Genomic DNA, 24746 nt, shown 5'->3' with positions numbered 1-24746 from the left:
ATAATATCAACCACCTTTTAAATAGAACTTGAAAGCTTAGATAGAATTATGTTCTTTTTAAAAGGAATGATGTCAGTTTTGTACACTATGAATATATAACATTTGGTTAGTTTATATATTTGGACTCCTATCCAAAGGGCTGTAATATTAAACATATACAAAATGGTCAAAGAAAAATCCAGTAGGAGCTGGGTGGGAAGGGAGCAGAGAGGATGGAAGGCCCTGCCACCATATCCTAACCCCCCTCCCAGCCCAGGAGACCTGAGATGAGTCTCCTCCAATCTACGCCCACTCAATAGTAGACACAGATCCAGGAGACCTATCAGGGCTGCCTGGTTGCTACATGGGTAAAGAAATATAAACTCTCTTACCTCAAGTAACCCTGGCACTGCTTTTCAGTCCAGTTGGATGCAATGGTAGCCGTTTTGGCGCCACTGCAACCCTGAACACTGGGAAGGATAGGATTGGGCTGCCAGTCTCTCCTGCTGAGCAGATGCTCTTGACCAATATTCCAGTGCTCCCCAGGGGAATTATAAGCATTTCCAAGTGTTGATGGACCAGTCTAGGAAGTTTGTTTGGAGAAGGGGCTTGAGGCTTTAGTGTCCCCATGGGTGTCCATTAAAACAGTACAAAAAGTAGAAAAAGGGCTTCACTTGCAGAACACCCACATAGAACTCACGAAAAAGTTAAGTAACAAATATTAAGCGTACAGCCAATGTGATTTCATATGAGACAAGGACAATTGCAGGGAGTTGGTGGGTCTTTATCAAGGCCGTACCGTGGACCAAGGTTATCTATCCTTATTCTATGAACCTTGAGAGCATAGAACTGCCAGGTCATAGAAGCAAGGGGTCAGCTACATGATTCTCCCTGGGCAAATGGGGGTCTCAGAGATTCAAAAATGGACTATAAAGCAAGCCCTAATGTGCAAGAGGTAAGTAGATTGGAAAGGAGCAGCATAGGGAAGCTGAGTTGCCTTTCACGGAAGGGAGGGAGGAAGGGGGGAGAGAGATATATAGCTCACAGGGTTGGCTGACCATCCCATGCTGGCTCAGAGGCTTTGGTAGTGCCTGAAGAAATAGAGAAAGGAGTCTGGAAAGGAAAGAGGATTATGAGATGTTGCTGATCCTGGGTGCCAGCTTACATTGTATTTCTCAGATTGAAGCTGGATTGTAGTTCTCAGATTGAAGCTGAAGAGACTTGACTCAATACCAGTAGGTAAAAAATCCAAAAAATCAGCAAGTCAGGATACCGCACCAGACAGTGGAAAGAACATGACCCAGGAATGAAGAACATGAGGTTCTGGTGCTCTGGGTTTTTATAGACTTTTATTCCCTAGAATCATATGAGATTCTAAATGGGATTGACTCAATCTGGAGTTTGTTGATCACTAGCAGAGGCCCCCTGCTGGGTTCTGCCTCTATTTACCCACCCACTGGAGGGTATGTTAGCTAATTGGAGGACCCTTGGGTTGCTCCTAGATTGAGCTTATTGGTGAGAGTTATTGGAGATGTGAAATGTGTCCTTCATTTTACAAAAATTGTTTTTCCCAAACTCGAGTAGCTATTGTCACATGATGCCAAATATGCTGTTCCAGCAAGATTTGAAGTTAGAAAGCTTCATCTGCATTTTGGAGGCTTGAAAACTCAATTTACATTTAAGGAATAAATTGATTCTCCATTCAAATTTGGAAGCCATAGATAAAAGTTGGTTAATTACATGGTTCAGTGAAAAGTGTAATCTTCCTGGCCTACAATGTGAATCTTTGGCCTTTTGCCATCAGTGCTGTAAATAGCCACATGACTAGTCTGGGTCTTCCCTTACCAAGCAGTCACCTATATCAAGTACACATGTTTGAATGCATGCCTCCTGCATGCTTTGAATTAAAAGGGAATAAACAGAAATAAAATTGCTGGGTTTTTAACTGAGTTGTTCATTACCTGTGCAGAAGAGACATGGCAGATTGCAATCCTAAAACTGAGATGAGATTGCTAGAGTTATCATGCAGTTCATGGTAAAACTAGATGAGGTGGGTAACCGTGCTTATTTGATCATGTGTCTGCCCCATTCACATATAAGATAGAGAGTGTGGGCCCAATCCTATCCAGTTTTCCAGTGCCGGTACAGCCATGCCAATGGGGCATACGCTGCATCCTGTGGTGGGGAGGCAGTGACAGAGGCCTCCTCAAGATAAGGGAATGTTTGTTCCCTCACCATGGAATTCCATTGCAGCTGCACCAGTGCTGGAAAATTGGATAGGATTGGGCTCTTAGAAACCTAATTTTGGCATCAAAAGGGTGTCAGAGCAGGTGTAGATGAGTCTTCCCACTCACTTTATACTGGAAATTGTGTACACTTCCAGGGAGAAAAGTGTGTAAGGCAGCAGATTTTGGGAAGGAAATGTGAACAAGTATTGACCTTTCCTCACCCATGTGCTCTTTTTGATCTTAGGGCTTGAGTTGACTTAGGGTTTGTACTCTCCTCCTCTGCTTAGTGTTGCATACCCAAACAGCCAGGTCCCCACTGCCTCCTTAATTAATAATTTTTTTTTTAATTTGCAGTATTTGTATCCTACCTTTGTATCCTACCTACATTGGCTAACAATGTAAAAGCATAAACCATATAAAAACATTATATTGAGATCATGTTACAAACAGAGAGTACAGGGGGGCCCTGTATCTGCGTATTTGCTTATCTGTGGATCAGGTCCACATGCAACCCCTCTGAAGACGAGGGGAGCTCTGCTCGTTTCGCCTCTGGAAAGTTGTCCAAGCCCAGCAGTAAAAAAACTAGCTATTTCCAGTTTCCCTGTGAAACCGGAAGTGACATTTTAAATGCCATATAATGCATTTAATATGTCACTTCCAGTTTCATGGAGAAATCAAAAGTAACTTTTTAATTTTTTTTTACTGCTGGGCTCAGAGGATTCTCCAGAGGCAAGGGGAGCAGAGCTGGGCTCAGAGCCTCCAGAGGGCGGGGGGGGGAGTTTTTGCTGGTATCCACAGTTTCAGTTAACCATGGGGGGTTCTGGAATGGAACCCCTGCGGATACTGGGGCACGCCTGTACTCTTATATTGTTCATTAGTCTTCATTATTTAAATGAAAAAAACCGAATGAATAAATTAAAATAGTGTCTTGGGAAGTGAAATATTGGCTTATTCCAGCGTTTCTCAAACTGTGGAGTGCAACCCAATGTGCAGTGGGTTGCACACACATGTGCTAGGCTGCGACTCAAGGCTTCCTGTACTGCTGCAATGCCTTCTTCAATGCTCCTACAAACTACTTCTAGGTTGCGCCAGGACTGCAACCCACTCCATTGACCTCTACAGTCTCCAGAGCACTCCACAGAAGTGAATGGAAGTGACTGGGTTTTTGGACACAACTTCCAGTTTGGCTGGAAGTCACTTCCATTTGGTTCTGCGGTGCATTCTGGGTCTTGCAGTGGTCAGTGGAGTGGGTTTCGGGCCTGGTGCAACCCAGAAGCAACCTCCAGGCACTCCTAAGAAGGCATTGTGGCACTACGGAGTGTTGTGTTGCGACCCACACAACAGAGGATGAAGTGAATCATGGCACCAGTAAGTTTCGGAACCACTGGCTTATCCTGTTCAACTTTTTTGTAAGGGAAAGATTGCTAACAGTAGTGTCTTACCAGGCTCCTTTCAGTAAGGCAACTTTCAGATTCCTTGATTCCAGCCTAGTTAGTGCTGTAAAGGCCAAGTCCTTGAGCTGAGTCTGGAAATAAAGTACCAGTGGAGCTCTTTTAGTACTAACATGATGGGCTCAATATAATTCATGTATTAACAACTGAAAAAAATCTGAGTATGGCTATTACACATTATTTTGCTTCACTGACAGATATTAGGGGACTGCTGCTTGTGTTGTTTTGCATTTTATTCTGAGGAACATTTGATGCTGAGCTTTTTGGAAATTAGGTGGCAAGACAACAGTTTAACTACTGCTAGGTAAGTTGACCTCATTTATGAAATTATAACACGCATGTCTGAAGCTTGGTTTTTAAAATCAGGTGATTTTTTTCCTGCCATATATTGTGAATAAATATTTAGGCAATTTAATGAATGGAAATATATATATATACATGAATTTAGGTGCTTTTATGTGAACATGGCTAGCACACACTGTTAACCATGTGCATGTATGATGCATATGTAAATGCATATGTGCCCGTTGCATGTGGAAATTTCTTGTCATTTTATAATTGCAAAGTAATAATCCAGTTTTTGTAACAGCTTAATACAGCTGTGTACATTTGTTCAGTTGACATCTGTCAGTGTACAGGCATCCCCTCCCCAAATTTGCAGATCTGACATTCGTAGTTTTATGTATCTGTGGTTCTCCTGCTACCGGTTAATGTTCTGACTGTGTTCCCCTAGCATACAGGCTGCCTGCCTGCTTGTTGTTTTGCTCTTATAGTTTCTGTAAAAGCAGGAAAATTCTTGGTTGTTAAAGAAGAAAATGGACGGTAATATTTGTGGGTGGGGTGGGGTGGGGTGCAGAACATTGAACTCATAGGGTCCCTTTTTATCTGTAGTTTCCATATTCACGAGGGGGGTGACCCTGGAACGCATCCCCAGTGTAAATGGGGGGATGCCTATATTTAATTTTACTGATTGAATTATTTATATCCCGTGTTCCTACACACAAAAGGCTACTAATAACTATCACAAACAAATAATAAAACAACAATAAGCATGAAAACAAAACCAAGAATCAGCAGCAGCAGCAGCGGCAATAATAGATAGTAGCAAGTACCCTTGTGATAGGCCTATCTAAATCAGCCTGTGCCCATAGCATAAATTTGTAGTGAGCAGAGAAATCTTGCATTGATTATTGATTATCCCTTTGGTTTATTTATGTATTTATTTTTGTTTCATGTAGCTCTTTTCCATGTCAGATACACTGGGCACAGCAAACATGTTCTCTGCCTAGTCTGATTCCTCACTGTGAGTCTGTCAAATCAAGAGGTGCTTTGCTTACTGCGTTTTCAAGTGATGGGCTTGTGCTAGCAGTCTGTGTCAATCAAAAGGATCTACAGGTACAAATGGTCATTGCCTATTGGAAAAGTGGCCCTGTTGATAATGTGACCTGTTGTTAAGCATTGTATACTACTTTAGAACGATGTCTGGCAAAGGCTTCAAGAAAGGGCAGGTATTACTGTATACATTGAGCCCACAGTATCTGCGAGAAATCCATTCCAGGACCCCCCATAGGTACCAAATTATATAGATAATGAAATCCATGATAGGGGGCACTGCCACAGTTACATACCCAGGGGCTTCGCTCAGCTTCCTGGCCTCCTCAAAAGGTTCCCAGACATGACTGCACTTCTGGTTTGTGCTGGTGAACCGGAAGTGCCTTCTAGTCTTGTCTGAGAAGCCTTCTGAAATGCAGGGAAGCTGCTTGTGGCCTCCCTGTACCTCAGAACACCTCCCAGATAGGCTTGAAAGGTGCAAACTGGAAATGCCTTCCAGTTGAGTCTGGGAGGCCTTCTGAGGCCCTCCAGCTGTGGACTTGGCACCCTGCAGATCTGAGGGTGCTGAGCCTGTGGTTAAGGAGAGCCCACTGTATATGTATTTATTTAAAGCATCTTCATTCATCCCTTCAGTCAGTAAGTTTCCAGAACAGCTCACAGCAGAAATTGTTAGAATAGCAACTCATTGAAACAAACAAAAATTTCTTGCCTTTGTAGCTTTTCCTCCTCTTCACAGAATAGTTGATAGTATACTGACCCTTATGAAGGGAGGAGGAGTCTAGGTCCAGTTGGAGAAGCAGCAGTAGGTGGCGATGGCAGTAGCGATGAGTGCACCTCACTGGTTTGGTGCTTCTGTTCTTTCCTGGGCAGTTGGTCATTCTCATAGTAACAGCAAGGAAAAAGAGTGGTAGTTACAAACATTTAATATAACAATTAAAAAAATGTGTTATATTCTCAAAGGTGACTCCCTCCCTTATCAATTTTTTCCTGCAAGAGGTTCATTTTGGCTGAAAATGTATTTCTTTAGGCAAACCTGTGATTATTTCTGACTGTTTTTGTCATTTTGTTTTGTCATTTGTTGGTGATAAAGTTGGTAGTATGCTGTATATAATGACATTAAAAAGTATTTAATGACTTTTATTGTGTTTTAATTTGTGTTGTGAACCACCTTGAATCTCTGGAGACAGGCAGTTAAGAAATGATAAACAAATACAGGTGTGTGTCACTTAATGATGGGGATATGTGAATTGTTATGCAATTAGGTCTTTATGTGAACATTCAGCCCCATCTAGATTTGTTAATCTAACAAATTCATGTTAAAAACTAGAAGTACGCTGAGAAGAATGAAAAAATTCTCCTTTCTTATGCCCTTATGTGGGCATGTAGTTAACCATTCTATGTGGTACATTAAATATGTGTTTGTTTTTCATGTTTTCAGGCAACTCAGATTTTGTTCATGAACACAATGAATTTTGTAACTGTTTCTGGAAGTCTTAAAGGTTGTGGTAGCAAGAATCACAAAATTCCATCAAAGCTTCTAAGGTAAGTATCTGAAATTAGCATTAATCTTTTTTTAAAGGAAATACATTTTTTAAAACTTGTGTCAATAGTTGATTGCTGAGTCCTGAAGGTGTCATTTTTTGTACTATTTTAGGTCCTATTGGATTGCTGACATGAGTTGGACTCCTGATAACCTTTTTTTGGCTTGCATGTTAAAACGTGGTTCATTAATCTTAATGACTTGTTTGGGAGAATTGCTGACTTTAGTTACTTATGGGTGCGCTGTAGAATTTGGACCGGCTGAATTTATACCTCTGCATCCTCTAATAATGTACAGGTGAGGTCGTCAGGGGGTTTAAAAAAATCATTCGATCATATCTTTCTTTCTAAAATGCTCTTCTATTTTAAATGTTGCACCGTCCAATTAATTATTTTGCTTTTTCTGTGTCTTTCTTCTCAATATCTGTTTCTCATTCATAGTTCTCTTCTATTTCTAATAAATGGCTTTGTCCTGCTGAACAAATGACATTTTCTTCATGTAAGTATACATTATTCAAATAACTATTAGGCTCCTGTTTTTTTAAAAAGGAGTCTTGGGAAATAAAATCGTCTTGGGAAATAAAATCTATTATTAGAAAGAACCTGTATTGCTTTGAAATTTACTTGATGACCTTGTTTCTATTGCATGCTGTGCTATTGCTGATTGATCCTGCAACTTCTTAGAAATCCCAAGAATAGGAGTCAACAGCTATTCATCCCTGGCGTGTATAGGATACCTTGTGAGTGCAGTCAAGTCTACATAGGCACCACCAAACGTTCTGTAAAAACCAGACTTGTAGAACATGAGAGACACTGCTGTCTACTGCACCCAGATCAGTTGATCCAACTTCTGTTTACTGAATGAAGAACATTCAGGCTAGCTCCAGTCCCATACTTAATGTAGTTATCCTTCCAGTCTGCCATTTCCTCACCTCTTTCCTTGGTATTGCGTATTCCTCTGTATTGCTTTTTCTCCTGCAGTACCATGCACAATAATATCTTAAAGTGATTATATTTTAGATTTTAGAGGTATTCTGCTAATCAATTAGGCCAGTGATTTTCAGTCTTTTTCATCTCAAGGCACCCTGACAAAGTACTAAAATGATCAAGGCACACCATCATTTTTTGGACAATTAACAGGGTGCACCATGTTGTTGTTGGGGACTCACATCCCCCAGTGGCCCTACTAATCAATGACACTCCCCCAAACTCCTGTGGCATACCTGCAGACCATTCACAGCACACTAGTGTGCCACGGCACAGTAATTGAAAATGGCTGAATTAGGCCATGACACTTCCTGCAAAGTGTTTAGAAACTTCACAGTCATAGTGGGAAAGCAGCTAAGCACCATCAGGGAGTTGTTACTGAGCAGCCAGTGATAAGGTTGGAAGAAGAGAGTAGCTTGTGCTGGCAGTGCAGATGCTAGAATAGTATGATGACTTTTGGCAGTCATCAGAGAGACAAATCAGTGGTCAGTCTGCATTAGTTTCTGGAGGTGATTAGGCAAGTGCAACATGACCAAGTCTACCGTCCCTATGATTAATGTCAGCAGCCTAGTGATAAAGTTTGTCCTCATGAGAGAACCCATCACCCTCCCATAACTATCACACACTCGGTGAACCTTGCTGCTGGTATAGGTAGCCTACAAAGGTTGAAGTGGGTAGACTCTGCTGCTGGATGTCTAATGGGACATGATGGAATAACTTTGAGTTGCCATGACTTGCTGGACTATGATGCCACTGCAGAACAAAGGGTATATTGCTCCCAAGATCTGGAGCGCTGCATTGAAAGTTGCCAGTGTGCCTGTGCACATTCAGAACCTTTGTGCTGTTAATAGGGGCAGGATCATGGCCGAAGATGCTGATAGTCAAAATCCAGAAATAAGCTCTAAATGGCCTGGGATCAGAATTTTTAAAGGATTGTCCTCTCCCTCAAGAGTCTGCCTACCCATTCCAAATAGCATGTGAGACCTTGCTTTGTGGCCTATGCTATTTGTGCTCCGGTTGACTGAGAGGCAGAACAGGGTGTTTTTTGTGGCGGCACCCAGAATGTGAAAGTTCCTGACTTGTGAAGCCCAGTGACCCCCCCCCCCACTGCTAGCTTTTAGGCAGGTGATTATGCACTTGATCTGTCATGTATTTAAGTAATAGGCTTTTTAAAAAATCTTATGTGCTTGCTCTGACTGCCATCTCTGTGCTTTATTGTTGGTGGTTTTAAATAGTTTAAGGCACCTTGAGGATTCCCTAAGTGTACTGAAAGATGAGGTGGATATTAAACATACTTATTTGTGAATACTTAATACCCAAATCTTTAACTGGACACCCCCAGGATTTCTACCAAATTAAATTCCAAAGAAATTGTATAAAAGAGATCTGAACATCATTTCCTCTTTGTGCAAATATACTCTAGAAGTCTTTTTGTTAGACTTCTGTTACTTTTCCATGTTCATTTCCATTTCCTTGTGCTGTTTTGTTGCATATTTTGCATTTTGTGGTATCAATGTTGCTGTGAAATATCACATCTGACTTGGAATATGGAGGGATGTTGTCTCTTCCATTACTATAAGATGTTGCTTTTCTTGAGCACATTTTAAAAATATTTTCTGGCAATGTAAGTCATGATCTGGTTCCTCTCCTGTGCATGCAGCTCTGCACATGTGGAAAGGGGAGTAGTGAGAGAGGGGGACCCGGTATGGGGATCCCTAGCACAAGGGAGGATAGATCTGGAAAGGGACTGGAATGTCCCCTTGGTGTGTCTGTATTAGAAGAGTCTGTTTGTTTCCTTGTTTTTTTCTAAGAATATGTTCTTTTTTTCTGATAGATCACAGCATTCTTTGTTGCAAGATTCAACTCACTCTCATGATTCTTCAGCTTCTGAAGGAGATCTCTTGAGGCAGCGATTTTCTGTAACATCACACCCAAGTTTACCATACCTCATTGCCTCTGATGGATACATAGTTACAGTTCTTAGATTTACTGACAGTTTTTCACCCTCTGGATTTATGAGGTTATTGCTACTGGATTCAGCCCAGAGGCTTGATAAACTGCATCACAGTCTGATTAATGCAAAGGTACTGCTGTTTCTTTTATTTTTTTTGCTACATTTTTGCTCTCTGGCAGTTATTGTCAGGTGTTTGGCATCCCAGGCTTGAGATTGTTATTAGCCAGGATGTGGCAGGAGGCCTGGTGGGATATATTGGCAACCTTCAGTCTCGAAAGACTATGGTATCGCGCTCTGAAAGGTGGTTCTGGCACAGCGTCTAGTGTGGCTGAAAAGGCCAATCCGGAAGTGACAATCCCTTCCACACCAGGAGCAAGTGCAGTCTGTCCCTGGTCTGTCTCCCTGGCTATGGGCCTTCCTTCTTTGCCTCTTTGCCTCAGACTGTTGGCCAAGTGTCTCTTCAAATTGGGAAAGGCCATGCTGCACAGCCTGCCTCCAAGCAGGCCGCTCAGAGGCCAGGTTTTCCCACTTGTTGAGGTCCATTCCTAAGGCCTTCAGATCCCTCTTGCAGATGTCCTTGTATCGCAGCTGTGGTCTACCTGTAGGGCGCTTTCCTTGCACGAGTTCTCCATAGAGGAGATCCTTTGGGATCCGGCCATCATCCATTCTCACGACATGACCGAGCCAACGCAGGCATCTCTGTTTCAGCAGTGCATACATGCTAGGGATTCCAGCACGTTCCAGGACTGTGTTGTTTGGAACTTTGTCCTGCCAGGTGATGCCGAGAATGCGTCGGAGGCAGCGCATGTGGAAAGCGTTCAGTTTCCTCTCCTGTTGTGAGCGGAGAGTCCATGACTCGCTGCAGTACAGAAGTGTACTCAGGACGCAAGCTCTGTAGACCTGGATCTTGGTATGTTCCATCAGCTTCTTGTTGGACCAGACTCTCTTTGTGAGTCTGGAAAACGTGGTAGCTGCTTTACCGACGCGTTTGTTTAGCTCGGTATTGAGAGAAAGAGTGTCGGAGATCGTTGAGCCAAGGTACACAAAGTCATGGACAACCTCCAGTTCATGCTCAGAGATTGTAATGCAGGGAGGTGAGTCCACATCCTGAACCATGACCTGTGTTTTCTTTAAGCTGATCGTCAGTCCAAAATCTTGGCAGGCCTTGCTAAAACGATCCATGAGCTGCTGGAGATCTTTGGCAGAGTGGGCAGTGACAGCTGCATCGTCGGCAAAGAGGAAGTCACGCAGACATTTCAGCTGGACTTTGGACTTTGCTCTCAGTCTGGAGAGATTGAAGAGCTTTCCGTCTGATCTGGTCCGGAGATAGATGCCTTCTGTTGCAGTTCCAAAGGCCTGCTTCAGCATGACAGCGAAGAAAATCCCAAACAAGGTTGGTGCAAGAACACAGCCCTGCTTCACGCCACTTCGGATGTCAAAGGGGTCTGATGTGGAGCCATCGAAGACAACAGTGCCCTTCATGTCCTTGTGAAAGGATCTGATGATGCTGAGGAGCCTGGGTGGACATCCGATCTTGGGGAGAATCTTGAAGAGGCCGTCCCTGCTGACCAGGTCGAAAGCCTTCGTGAGATCTATGAAGGCTATAAAGAGTGGCTGTCGTTGTTCCCTGCATTTCTCCTGCAGTTGTCTAAGGGAGAATACCATATCAGTGGTGGACCTGTTGGCTTGGAATCCGCACTGCGATTCTGGATAGACGCTCTCTGCAAGTACCTGGAGCCTCTTTAGTGCAACTCGGGCAAACAACTTTCCTACAACGCTATGGAGAGAGATGCCATGGTAGTTGTTGCAGTCACCCCTGTCACCTTTGTTCTTGTACAGCGTGATGATGTTTGCATCCCTCATGTCTTGAGGTACCCCACCTTCTCTCCAGCAGAGACAGAGGATTTCATGCAGCTCAGTGACGATGATCTCTTTGCAGCACTTTAGGACTTCAGCAGGGATGCTGTCTTTTCCTGGTGCCTTGCCAAAGGCAAGGGAGTCCAGGGCCACGTGAAGTTCTTCTAGGGTTGGTTCACTGTCAAGCTCCTCCAACACAGGCAGACACTCAACGTTGTTCAGCGCTTCTTCGGTGACTACATTATCTCTGGAATATAGCTCAGAGTAGTGCTGCATCCAGCGTTCCATCTGCTGCGCCCGATCCTGGATGACCTCGCCTGCGGCAGACTTCATAGGGGCAATTTTCTTCTGTGTTGGACCTAGGGCCTGCTTGATACCATCATACATCCCCTTGATGTTGCCCGTGTCAGCTGCTATCTGTATCTCGGAACAGAGCTGGAGCCAGTAGTCGTTAGCACATCTCCTGGCAGCCTGCTGGACTTTGCTGCGAGCAGCTCGGAGGACCTGCAGGTTGCACTCACTGGGACAGGCCTTGTATACTGCTTGAGCTCTCCTCTTTTCCTCAATGACTGGTGTCAACTCCTCAGAGTGGGCTTCAAACCAGTCTGCCGTCTTGTTGGTCCTCTTGCCAAATATGGACAAGGCGGTGTTGTAAACGGTATTCTTGAAATGTTCCCATCTGTTGGATGCGTTTGCGTCGGCCAGGCCTGGAAGAGATTCCTCAAGTGCTTGTGCAAATTCCTCCACTTTTCTCTGATCCCGGATCTTGCTGGTATCAATGCGAGGTCTTCCTTCCTTTTTCGTGTGGTACAGTTGCTTTGCTTGCAGTTTCATTCTGCTGCACACCAGGGAGTGGTCAGTGTCGCAGGCAGCACCGTGATAACTGCGTGTGATCTTGATGCTGGGAAGGCTGGAGCGTCTGGAGAGAATCAGGTCGAGCTGGTGCCAGTGCTTTGATCTTGGGTGTCTCCAAGAGACTCTGAAGAATGTGTTGCTGACACAGAGACCGTGATGACAGCAAAACTCTAGCAGGCGTTGGCCATTTTCGTTCATCTTCCCAGTGCCGAACTGACCTAAGCAAGTGGGCCACAAACTGTTATCAGCACCAACTCTAGCATTGAAATCGCCGAGGAAGAATAATAGCTCTTTTACAGGGATCTTCTTGATAGTGGTGGCCAGATCATCGTAGAATTTGTCTTTGGCTTCTGCTGGAGACGACAGAGTCGGTGCATAAGCACTGATGAGTGTGACAGGTCCTGCTGATGACTAGAGCTGCAGGGACAAAATTCTTTCACTTCCCACAGTAGGTGGGATGATGGATTCCAGCAGAGTATTTCTGACCGCAAAGCCAACACCATGTTCCCTGGTTTCGTTTGGTGGTTTTCCCTGCCAGAAAAATGAGAAATTTCTCTCCTTGATAGATCCGGAATCTGGCAGCCTAGTCTCTTGAAGGGCGATGATGTCCATCTGCAGTTTGCTCAGCTCCGTGTCGATGACAGCTGTTTTGCGTGCATCGTCTATTTCTTGCAGGTCGTCAGAGAAGCCAGGTGTCATTGTCCTTACATTCCAGGTGCCCAGTTTTAGGGCAGGAGTTTTCTGTTTTCTGTTGCATGGTGCAGAGTTGTCGATCCGCTTGTCGGTTTTCACCCTAAACCCCATGCACCCCATGAGGTTAACGGACCGTGGCGAGGCAACACCTTACTGGCTGGGGACTGCCCAGCTTAAGGCGGGCGGTAGCTGCCCAATGAGATGCAATGATCTCTCCCACCGTCAGAAGCAGCCCCTGGCGTCACGCTCTACGCCAATCGAGCGAAGACTTATAACCGGTAAACTGCTGCTTCCCGTGTTGTGCCGACGCCGTATGGCGAAGTTGGAGTGTCCTCTCCAGTGCGCAAAGCCTGGGTAAAGAAGTTATGGAGGATATGCTGTTACCCATGCAGCAAATCCCCCCTCTCCACTTCGCTGGAATGGTCCAATGGAAAGGCAGAAGCCAATATGGTTGGTTCCAGCGGCGTCGCAGGAGTTGCCAGAACGTGACTGTGTTCAGCCATGAACTGCCTCAGGGACTCCAGCTCCTGATTTTGCCTCGAGGTTGACTCCTGAAGCCTTTTCCATAACTGGATGTAGCCACAAGGCAGTAGAGGTTTGGGATCAGAGTTTTCCTTCTCTCAGATGAGCTGCCTTCCCAGGCTGACCAGTCCCAACTACCCGGTGGCTGTTTAGTCTCCTCTTACGGCACATACAGCCAAACTGAGGACCTGTTCTTATCCCCAGCCCCTGGGGGATGACGAAGGAGTGGAGGGGCAGAAAGGAAGATTGTGGAAGCAGGGATGGGGCTAATGGAGGATTGCAGAGAGAGAGGAAGCAGGGGTGGGGCTAATGAAGGATTGCAGAGAGAGGGAGCAGGGGTGGGGCTGATGGAGGATTGCAGAGAGAGGGAAGTTCCTGGTGGGAAGCAATCAGCAAAGCAGCACAGCTGATGCAATCAACTGCACTGTTGCAGGTGGGACTCATGTGAACTGGGGAGAAATGAGTGTTGAGTCATGTAGGCTATGGAGGAATGGTGCAGTGCACCACTGGACAACCAATCGGAGTGGGTCACAAGACTGTCTTGTGACTATGAGGTCGCCGTACTTTGATTGGCTTGCCCTGGTATATATGGGGGCAAGAACAGACACCAGATTTGGGTTACTGTGGTGGAGTTTCTGCATGTCGTGCTGCTGGTTTGTGTACTGATTTGGACTGCCTTCTCATGACTGTGACCTGCTGTATCCCTGACTTCTGGACTGTATGACTGACTACTGTTCTGCCTGATCCTTTTACCAATACATGCTTCTGCAACAAACAAGGCTGTGTCTGCTCCTTTGGCTCTGTTTGGGATCGCCTGCTTCTTTTGCTATCTCCCTACATTCCCGTGCCACTCTGCTATCCTCCCCTGCTGACCTAACCTGACAGTTATAATAGGGGTTCCCAGCTTCTTGAGTAAAAACTGTTTTTCCTGTAAATGCCCTGAGGCCCTGTAATTGCAATTGCTGCACCTTTGCCCAGTCCTCTTGCCCACCCTCCTGTCTACTAAGGTGCATAATTAACTTATTGCTGGCCACGGTAAGTTGGGGAAGAGAACAGTTAAGCGGACTGGTGGAAGAACAAATAACATCTGCAGCTTCCCAATACTTTGTTTAGTGCAGTGTACAGAGTCAGACGCATAGCCTATAAGTGAGAAACTGGCAGCATTATTCCTACACATCAGCACCATCTTTGAAGTTACCAGGATGAGAAGATTACTGGCTCTTTTTTCTGCCTTTTGCTCTGTGGCAGGATGGAGTGAGATTTCAATATATTGTTAAGTAACAGCTTCTTTGGGGGAACTATGTGTAAATGGGGCAGAGAAATGTAGGGGAATTTATTTTTACTTTTATTCTTTTGATCATTGTGTATTCCTTTGTAGCCCTGAGAGCTACAGTTTTTCTTCGATAAGAGTGAATGGTAGCATTCTGAAGATCCCAAGAGCCTGTTGCAAGTTGCTGGTGTTTAGATCCATGGTTGCTAACTTCCCCTCTGCACCTTGGCTCCCTAATTCCTCACCTGCCCTGAAGGTTCTCCTGATTGCAACCATTGAAGTGAGAAGGGGTTGCGCTTGGGGAAAGTCATGCAGTTGAACCTTGAAACTCAAGGCTCTAACGTAAGGGAATGATTAATATGAGAGTTTCACAGTGTTGTTGGTGCCTATACTGGGTTTTGCTGACCTAACTTAGACATGACATGTTGGTCATGTTCATGCAGTTCACTTTGATCCAAGTTTTTATATATTTTTTGGTTGCTTCTATATAGAAAAAGTGTTTCAGTACTTTCCCCCTTTCACATCTGCTTATTCTAAAGGACCTACAATGCTCATAACTTCCAAAGATTCTCTTCTGTTTTCATGGAGTTTTTACAGTACAAATATATAACCTTTTGCTAGCTCTTCTTTAGTGCTCTGCAGTCTGTCATATATCTAATTTAAGCCTTGTCCAAGTCCCTGGATATTATGCTGGTTGTCTTGAGTGCTTGTCCATGATCCTATTGTCTACACACACATACTGAAAAGGAAGCCCAGTGATTTTACTTACAGGCGTGTAGAGCTGCAGCCTGTGTTTGTATTCAAAATGTAGCTAATCGTTCAGTTCCTTTGAAATGTTGCTGCTTGCAACTTCAACATTGTATACAATGTATGTTGGTTTTAATGTTTAACAAGATCATGATCATTATGTTCCTTCTTGGTTGTTCTCACTGGCTATATTTCTTGTGATCCTCTCTCCATACCAGCTTCAGCATGCTGTTCATCTGCATCTTTTACAAACTCAGAAGAGATAAACCAATAATATTTGTTGTATTAAAGTGTTCTTTTCTCACAGTCTAAAGGGAGACGACAGCCATTGCAATCACTGTCATCCTTAAGAGCAAATCTATTACAATATCATCAAAACCAAAGTTCTGCCTTGTCTGCCATTCCAAAATTTCTGCAAAAAGAGGGGATAACAGAGCAAAATGGAGAAGTAACAGGTTTACAGGTATTCTGCAATAGTTTTAAAATGAGTTTTGATATATGTATAATATGTTTTAGTATAAAAGTACAGTACAAAAAAATCCAGTAGATTTATTCTCCTCAATGTCAAGATTTAGTATTTTATGCCCAAGGTTGCCAGCAGTTTAACATAACAGTATTGAAGATCTTTCAAACATTATCATCCAATATATGGAGAGATGTCCTCGGCAGTGAAAAAAGTTCCCACATTCTCCATGTGCTCATAAGGTGAATCATGGCATAGGACTCCTGGTTTGCTTTGCAATGGGCATATGCAACATACTGGCAGTTTGTTCTGAATGTAGATGAAGATACCTTCATTCAGTGTTTACTGTATGTTACCAGTACTTCTCAAACTATTCTATGTGGCAGACCAGCAGTATTTTTTACCAATGTGCCAGGGACCAGTGTCTTTTATCATATTTGCACTGGTACATAGCAGATCAGAAAAACTAACATTCTCCACTGTAATAATTAGGAGCTTATCTACCTAGTGTAGTATACTCATAGAGATGTTCCATTTTAATACATTGAAGATTGACTGAAATGGTGTGCATCTATGTGGATAGTATAAAATAAATACTGTAGATACTGGGGTATAAGTCAAGGGTAGGTTTTGAGCCAAAAATAATGGAATTTTCTACAACCCTTGGATAAGTTGGGGTAAAAATTAGGGGGATGTCCAACTATAATTTTGTCTGATTTTACCCAAGGCCAGATCCTGAACAGTGAATAATCAGTACAATCCATGTATACTAGAATCCAAATTAAATGCAACAGAATACTTGCCCCAGAATGCATCGTCAAGTAGCTGGCTATTTGCCAGCCTTTAGGCAGTAGATCCAGAGCAGTGGATTTCTGTTGGGGAGGCAGCAGAGAAGAGGAGAAGCTCACTACAATCACCCTCATGCACACTGCTTGTTTAACATAAAGCAGAGCAGGGAAGTGTTGCCTGTATGCACTTTAGAAGATGTGATCTAATAATACTCCTCAAAAAACCTTGCCTTTTTGTTACTTTTATGCTTCTGGCACGGTGGGTCATCCATTGTCCATAGTGCAGCTTAACTGCCATCCTTAAGCTGGGGCATCACATTCCACTTTCCTTTCTCACTCCTTAATATTCCAGTTCTCCTTCTTCTCCTCCTTCTCTGGTCCCGCCTGCTTTCTGCCCCACTCCCTCCCTGCCATGTTGCCTCCTGGCCCACCCCTACCTCCCACTGCCCCTGAACTCCCCACCTCCTGCCATGCCCCCACCTACCTCTCCGCCACTCAACGGTTTGGATGACTGCGGCCAGGGCTGAGCTAGCACTGGTGCTGGACCAGTGCTGAGAGCTGCAGACCTGCCTTACTGCACATTTGCAACACTTAGCATTGGCGGTTGACCAGCGCTAAGAGCTGAGGATTGGGTTAGAGAGTTATGTGTCCAGGAGCATCCTGCCCCCTCCCTTCCTGTAACACCCAGCTGGTGCCAATTTCTAATTAATAAATGCAGCACATAGCCTTTAAGGCTTAATAGTCCAGGTGCCTTCTCATGAGAACTTTTCCAATCAGCAGCTATCCTCCCAGTACAGAGAAGCACAGACTTTCCTTTCAAGATGGGCACTCAAGTTCGCAATGTGAAAATATAAAAGATTTTATAATTTCCCTGCAGATGGCTCACAGTGGTCCTCACACCACCACACTGAGTAGCACTGTCTTAGACCATTTACATACTTCTCTCTTAAATACACTACAAGCAATCTGGTCTTCAACTCTTTTTTTGATTAAATAGTCTCCATTTCATACCATGATTTTGTCTTTTTGATTTGTTTACTAATCTAATCCTAGATGAGCTTCTGGAAAGGTGGGGTATAAATGTTTTAAATAAATTACTGTACTGTGGAATAAGAATTTTTGTCTTAACTCCTTTATTGCTTGTTTATTTTTTATAATCATATCACAAAATAGACATCTCTTGATGATGTATAATGTTTTTCCACAACATAGGATTATGATGAAGACTCCGATGATGACAAGCACTTTCAAAGTCATTCCTTTATTCTGGAGAGCCAAAAAGCAAATATCTTTGTAAGTGATGAAGGCAGGTTGGAATTTGCATCAACGTTTGACACTATTCATGCAGTGGATGGAACTGGAGAAAGAGATGGCACAACTCTGGAATTGAACTGTATTCAAAAAAATTTAATTGCCGCTTGGAGAGTAGGTATTTCAAGAAGCATAGAAGGATCTAGAGACACACTGTTGGTTTGTACCATACGTTGTATGACACACTTTTTTAGTATTTTGCAGTACACAGAACTTAAGGTTGCACACTGGAATAGCTCCTTCAAGAATAAATCCTGGATACATTGTGTATTAAAATGTTTCCAGCAGTTGTTGATTCTGTTGAGTTGGGAGGGGAAGCACAGTCAGACCCTGGGGCATTTGCTGAAACTGACATTACAGACGATAAAACTGATGCTTGCTGAACAGCAAAATCAGCTGTTTTCCAACAGTCTTTTGGGAGTCTTTGCTCTGCTGAAGATGGTTACTCATTGTTTAAATAGCAAGAACGTGCCGCAGTATGAGGTACTTTTGGCATTCCTGGATGTTACTAGCAGTGTGGAGCTAGATTCTATAGTTGTGCCTGTGTTTCAAGATATGGATTGGAGCAGCCAACAACATTTTTCTGCGTTGAATTCTATATTGAAGCTCTCTCCTCCAACTGTAAACCTGAGTGAGAATCGTGAAAAGAGGTAGGATCCTGTTCTGATGTGCATTAAAAAAAGTTGATTTTCTTAAAAAAATTGCATTGCCTTTTAAGAAATAAATATGAGCTCACCAATATTTGTATTCTGAATAAAATCTTTTAAATGAGAATGCTGACTTGGATCCAGAGATCCTGCTTTGCTCACAGAAGACCTGTTTCTGACCTCCTGTAAGAGCATTAAAGATAAGTTATTTCTGATCTAGAGATGTTCTTGCACAAGAGCTTCCTCAGTATACCTTCAGATATTTTTGTTTTGTGAAGTCTTCCATTTGTGCGACAGTAACACTGTCTGAAGTCCTTCTGCTTCTTGTTCTCTGGATCCAACCCATCATACTCCATTAAGGCTGCAATCCTACCCTCACTTACCTGAAAATAAGACCCAACTCAATGGGTCTTATTTCCAAGTATGCATAGGATTGTGCTGTAAATTAACACCCCTTTCCATTAAATGCTAATCCAAAGACAATCTGATTTTTGAATGTTTGTTTCTGAACTTTAGGTTAATTGCAATGTGGCGGCTATTGTATAAGCATGTCCTTTGGTATCAAGCACAGCTAAATAAAGCAGTGTACATCTCAAGTACACCAGAAACTGAAACACAAATTGTACAGGAAGGACAAATGACTGAAGCACTGGCAGGTCATGTACAAGCAATCTTACAGTCTTCAGGAGAAAGACTAGAACAAACACTGAAACTCAACCCTGTGACTGGTTAGTATCCTGCAAGAAGCAGTCATCAGCTAATTCAGTCACTGTTTATAAATAACATTTAATGCAATGCGTTTAATTCTATGTTGTTACAGCACTCTTTTATTTTGGTATGTAAACTGTGTTGTGAAGTTTTTTCTCCAGTTGTGAAAAGTGGTGTATAAATATTCCTAATAATGCTAATAATAGCAACAGTAGGATAAAGGGCGTGTTGGTTACCAGTATTTCAGTTAGCATTTGGAATTTGTTGGCGTTTGGGAAGCATGTTGTAGTCATTAGGTGGTATTCTTGTGAAACAATTTCTAACATAGAAAATCTAGATTTTATTAAATGTTTTCTTTTTCCTCAAATGCCTTTTGATTATTTTAATGCATATATGCATCCTGTAGCTGAAGAAAGTAGCATAGATCATTCCTAGAGCTTTATGGTGTTTTCTGTGGTATAATAATTTATAAATTATTTCTTTAGCCATGTGTTGCATATTAGTTTTTGGTTATTGTTTTTGTTTTTTTGTTTTTTAAGGTGAAGAACAATTTCTAGTAGGCTCTTACAAAGAATCTGTGGAGGCATGGGAGAGAGCTCTCCAGGAAACAAAAGGAAAAGGTAAGGAGTCATCACAATCTGGTTTAAGTGAAATGGAGCCTCCTATCAGAGGTTTTAAAGCAAATTATGCTTTGCGTCTCAAGTGAACAATAAGCTTCCTAGCTATGTGACCAAGTCAGGGAACAAATAGCATGCCTTGCACTCTCACTCTTCTGTGGCTCGTGGCATCCCTATATGTGTTCCTTCCCATAGCCCTTCTGGCTGGAGTTTTTAGAACAATCTGACCTGAGCAGGTAGAAGTCACTGTAGCCTGTGGCCACTCCCTCCCAGACCGTCTGAATCTCGGTCCCTACTGCCATCCAAACCTGGAACACTTGTGCATGTGTAGACTGAGCAAGCAAGCTGCAGGAGACCTAGATATTCTGAAAAGGTTTTGGATATTCTGATGGTGTTCAGAAGGGCCTCTGTGCCTGGAATTTATAAAGCCACCTGGAGGTCCTTCTTTCACTGGACCAAGTGCAAGCACTTGGATATAGCATCAGCCTCTATTTCAGCCATTCTGGCATTCCTGCAGGAAGGACTTGATCAAGGCATTAGTGCCAACGCACTGAAGTGCCAAAACTCAACTCTCTCTTTGGTCCCACAAGGAACTAAGAAATCTTTTATTGTGTTGCACATTTATATCAAGCAGTTCCATAGAGGTGCTTTGCTTCTGTTACCATAGGATAGTCCACGGGTTCTCCTCTTGGAAACTCATGAAATCACCTTTTGAACTTCTAAAATTGGTTCCATTGTGGATCATTTCCTGGAAGGTCTTTTTCCTAGTAGCCATTGCATCTGCTTGCAGAGTATCCAACCTGGGGCCTCCTTTGGGAAAGAACAAATTTTGCATCTTTCAGAATGACAATGTTACCTTCTTAGTGGACCTGGCCTTCCTTCAAAAAATCAGCTAAATGTTTCACTGCTTTCACAACCTCATCCTCCTAACGTTCTGCCTCAGTAAGGCCAAGGAAAGGAAATGGCACATCCTTGGTAACCACAGAGTTCTCAGGATTCACATCCTTTGAACAAAACAGTTTTATTCATCAGACTCCCTCTTTGTCTCTTTCCACCCATCTTGGAAAGAGGGTCTCCAAGTCTACCTTGTTGTAATGAATCAAAGTGTGTATTTCTGTTGTGTATGAATCCTTGTCCCTCAGAATCTGAAAAGGGTATATTTGCCCTTTCTACTTGTAAATGCAGCTACCTATGTGGTTTTCAGAACCAGTGTGTCACTGCTAGAGAACTTTAGAACAGCTATTTGGACATCATTTTCTTCTTTGATCCACCATTACAAGTTAAACACTTATGCTTCTTCGGAAGTAACATTTGGGAGGTGGCATGAAATCCATCCATCCACCCAGGAAGGATCCTGTTGCCTGACCTAGAGAGCCTTTCCCTGTTGCTCAGTTTGGCTTGCAGAGGGGAGGGGTTTATACAACATCAACTACCTCTTCCTGACCCTAGATCAGCCTCCTTGGTCTACTGACAGAACCCTCAGCTTTGCACCCTGCTGCTGCTGCCTTGCACTGAACCTTTTTTACTGGGGCCTGCCTTACGTGCAGCTGCACCCCCTTTCCAGCCTAGAACCTACCTAACTCATGTCCCTGTTGTCCCAACAACCAAGAAGCCTGTCTTAGGAGGGGCATAAGTAGTTCCAGGACCTGCCTGGTGCCTACCTACTGTCTGCAGTGCTAGCTGTGGAGTAGCAACTGGTTTAGTAGCAGTGCACTACTCAGTTGTCTAGGTGACCCTGGCATAATACTCACTGACCATATGTGGGGGGTGGGGGGGTTGACAGCTTATGTGGGGGGCTTGGTGGGAGCAAGGGCGCAGGCAGCATTGCTGCTCCCAGATATTTTCATTACATGCCCAAGATTATTTATTTTGCTTTAGAAAAATTATTTTTCTTTCTATTATAGGAGGAAAAAGAATGCCTTACCTTCAAACTCGATATTATCTTGCTATATTATATTGCCATCTATATCACTACAATTTAAGTGAGGCTCAGGGCCTGTGTGATCATATAGTGAGTGAACTTCTCAAGAAGGCCAGAATCTCTGTAACAGAGAAGGGTGATGTGCCAGGTATGTAAATGAAGAATAAACCGGTTTACAAAAACAAGTTACTTATACAATGCATTTATGTAATTTTTATGCCACTGTTGAAGGTTATAGCGCCTTTTATTAGAGTTGTAAAAAGAGCTATCCTCCGACCTATATTTTATATCATTTTTATTGTATGGCCAATAGGTTCTTGCTATATAACAGATTAAGCATCTTCAGTTTAGTTATTTTTGAAAGCTCTTTTTTAACCCTCAGTGAGCCTCCTGTAAAATATTATAAAAATATAAAATAAAGAGGGACTTTTTCAAGTGGTGCTCCTCTTATATTTAGCACAAAGGAGCAGAACAACTATCCCTTTCATCCCATCACAGTGTCTCTTCTAGTGGCTGTTTGCTAGTGTTCTTCTGCATCATTTTAGATTGTGAGCCCTTTTGGGGCAGGGAGCCATTTAATTATTTTATTTTTTCTGTAAATCTTTTTGTAAACTTTTTTATTGAAAAATGGTATATAAGTAGTTTAATAATTTTGTACAATACTGTATTAATATATAGTTGGTGGGAAACAGTTGTCTTCTGTATTTTACATACAGATTGTAAGCTATTTAAAAAGACCAGATTGCAAAACTGCATTCATTCAATGCAGTTATACGTTATCCTATACGTTATCTCATAGGTTATCCAATTGAGTTTTATCTCTTGTGGTATCTATACCACATGCCCTGTAATTCCATTGAAGTCATAAAGTCTAAGCCAGGTCTAGCAATCACTTAATTTCTTAAGGAGGATTCAGACAAAGTGAAGTACAAGTACATGCTATCTAGTGAGGGAGATGCAAGCCGACATACTCTAGAGATGTCTAGAACTTTGTTTATGGAAGCCTATATAATTTTAGAGCAATTAACAAGCAATGCATGTTTGCTTCCTTTCCTTTCCTTTGTTTAGCAAAACTGGTTGATAGTACTAATCCACTCAGTGATTTCTTACAGAACACATTATGTCAAACTCTTTATATTTTTTATCTTAGATGCTGAACAGATGATAAGAGATGTTCATACGGAGGCTGCTCTGGCAGTGATTCAGTCTTTGGGAAGATTCATGGCTTCCTATTTCACTAATGAGCCAATTTATGTACTTCCTCCCCATTGTATTGATGTTTTACCTCCGCTTCATATCAGACCAGGTATTCTGTCCATGTTGTTCTTCTTGGTTTACTGTCAAAAGGCAATCTGTCCAGCCATAGTTAAGCACTTCTTATTTCTGGAATTTTCAGCAGAATAGTTGTTTTTCCATCAAAACCTGATTTCTGCCACCTCACAAAATTGGTGCCAATTTTTAGCATCATTTTCGTCCTTTTCCTTCTTTCCTTTGTTAAGTTTTAAAAAGCCTGCTGCCCTGAGGAGGGCAGGAAGAACAGGAAGTATTAAAAACTGTAAAGGGACCATGGGACAATTTTTTCTTTCCCCAAAATATAGTTTTAAAATGATATCCTGCATGATAAAGGCCACAATTCACACTTATTTATTTATAAGATTTTTATACCACTTTTTGGCTGAAGCTTTCTCAGCTGCAAGTGGTTTTTGGTAGAACAGTTAAAACATTTGTTAAAAATGCAGTACAGATACCCCCCCCCCCGCTTTCTGACAGCTCGTTTTTCAAGGATCTACTTTTTCAACACATTTCAGTTATACCCCAAAGTCAGTCATCAAAGCATGCTCTACTCTTTCAACCTCTCTCTGCTGTTCTAAAGGCTAAAATTGCCTTTCCCCATGTTGATCTGCATATGACATAGTGGTTCAAACTGTTTTGGGGTGTGTGTGTGTGTGTGTGTGTGTGTGTGTGTGTGAGAGAGAGAGACAGAGAGACAGAGAGAGAGTGTGTCTGTGCTTTAGCTCATGTGCTTTAGGCCTGTTCTCATTCCCAAAGCTGTTAATGAGTCTTTACAGAAATCTGTGTGGCAGCAGAAATTTGCAAGATAAAAAAGGCCCTATGTGGGGCTGCCTCTGAAGACAGTTTGGCAACTGAAACTAATGCAGAACATGGCTGCCCGTGTGGTTGCTGGGGCTCAGTTGGTTTAACTCAGTTGGTTTAACTCAGTAAGGCCATTGCTTAAGTGGCTACACTGTCTGAATTCAAAGTGTTCATTTTGACTTTTAAAATCCTATACAGTTTGGGTCCAGGGTATTTGAGGGACCGCCTTCATCCATATAATCCTACCTGTCCTCTCAGGTCATCTGAGGCAGCCCTTCTGACTGTGCTGCCTCCAGTAGAGGTGAGGGGGTGGCGGCTAGGAATAGGGTCATCTTGGTGATGGTGCCCTGTTTATCAATTTCCCTTCCCCTGGGATTAAGAACAACTTCCTCTTTGGAGTCTTTTTGGCAGGGCCTCAAGACCTTGTTATTTATAAATGCTTTTAATTGGCACTGCGGGCTAGTGCTTTTAAATGATTTTTAATTGTCGAAATTCTGGGTGTTTTGATTGTTTTAATGTTGTAATATATATGTTTAATATAGTATTGTTTTTATGTATCGATTTTATTGTTAGCCGAGCTTGAGTTCCCTTTGGTGTGGGAGAAAGGTGAGATAATTATAAATTTGCAATTTGCTCGCTAAAAAAGCATTGGAAGCAACATTTGTTAACTAAAAAAGGCAGGGTTCTGCTTTTCAACTGTTTCTTTTTTTCATTATTGATCCAGTCCTTAACCTATCAAATGAGTTGGGGATGCCTGTATTGAAAAGCAGCACAAAAGAATAA

At 42.7% G+C, this 24746-nt stretch overlaps 1 protein-coding gene across 3 annotated transcripts in view; it reads left to right on the top strand.

Annotated features, from left to right (window-relative positions):
- CPLANE1 (ciliogenesis and planar polarity effector complex subunit 1) overlaps positions 1-24746 on the top strand; it is a 114028-nt gene that overhangs the window by 3909 nt on the left and 85373 nt on the right. For 2 of the 3 annotated variants that reach the window (XM_066615227.1, XM_066615228.1), the window contains exons 1-7: positions 9457-9600; positions 15722-15877; positions 17878-18626; positions 19140-19351; positions 19871-19951; positions 21853-22017; positions 23020-23175. In XM_066615227.1, the coding sequence (XP_066471324.1) occupies positions 9532-9600; positions 15722-15877; positions 17878-18626; positions 19140-19351; positions 19871-19951; positions 21853-22017; positions 23020-23175 (1588 nt within the window). In that variant the 5' untranslated portion in view covers positions 9457-9531. Of the gene's footprint in view, positions 1-3855; positions 3963-4896; positions 5054-6428; positions 6533-6644; positions 6828-9350; positions 9601-15721; positions 15878-17877; positions 18627-19139; positions 19352-19870; positions 19952-21852; positions 22018-23019; positions 23176-24746 lie in introns of those variants that run through there. The other variant, XM_066615229.1, reaches the window with a different exon arrangement.

This window comes from Tiliqua scincoides, chromosome 2 (genome assembly GCF_035046505.1).
Source record: "Tiliqua scincoides isolate rTilSci1 chromosome 2, rTilSci1.hap2, whole genome shotgun sequence".
Classification (NCBI taxonomy): domain Eukaryota; kingdom Metazoa; phylum Chordata; class Lepidosauria; order Squamata; family Scincidae; genus Tiliqua; species Tiliqua scincoides.
Note: the sequence above shows the minus strand (reverse complement) of the source record. Positions and strands in the feature narration are given on the sequence as shown.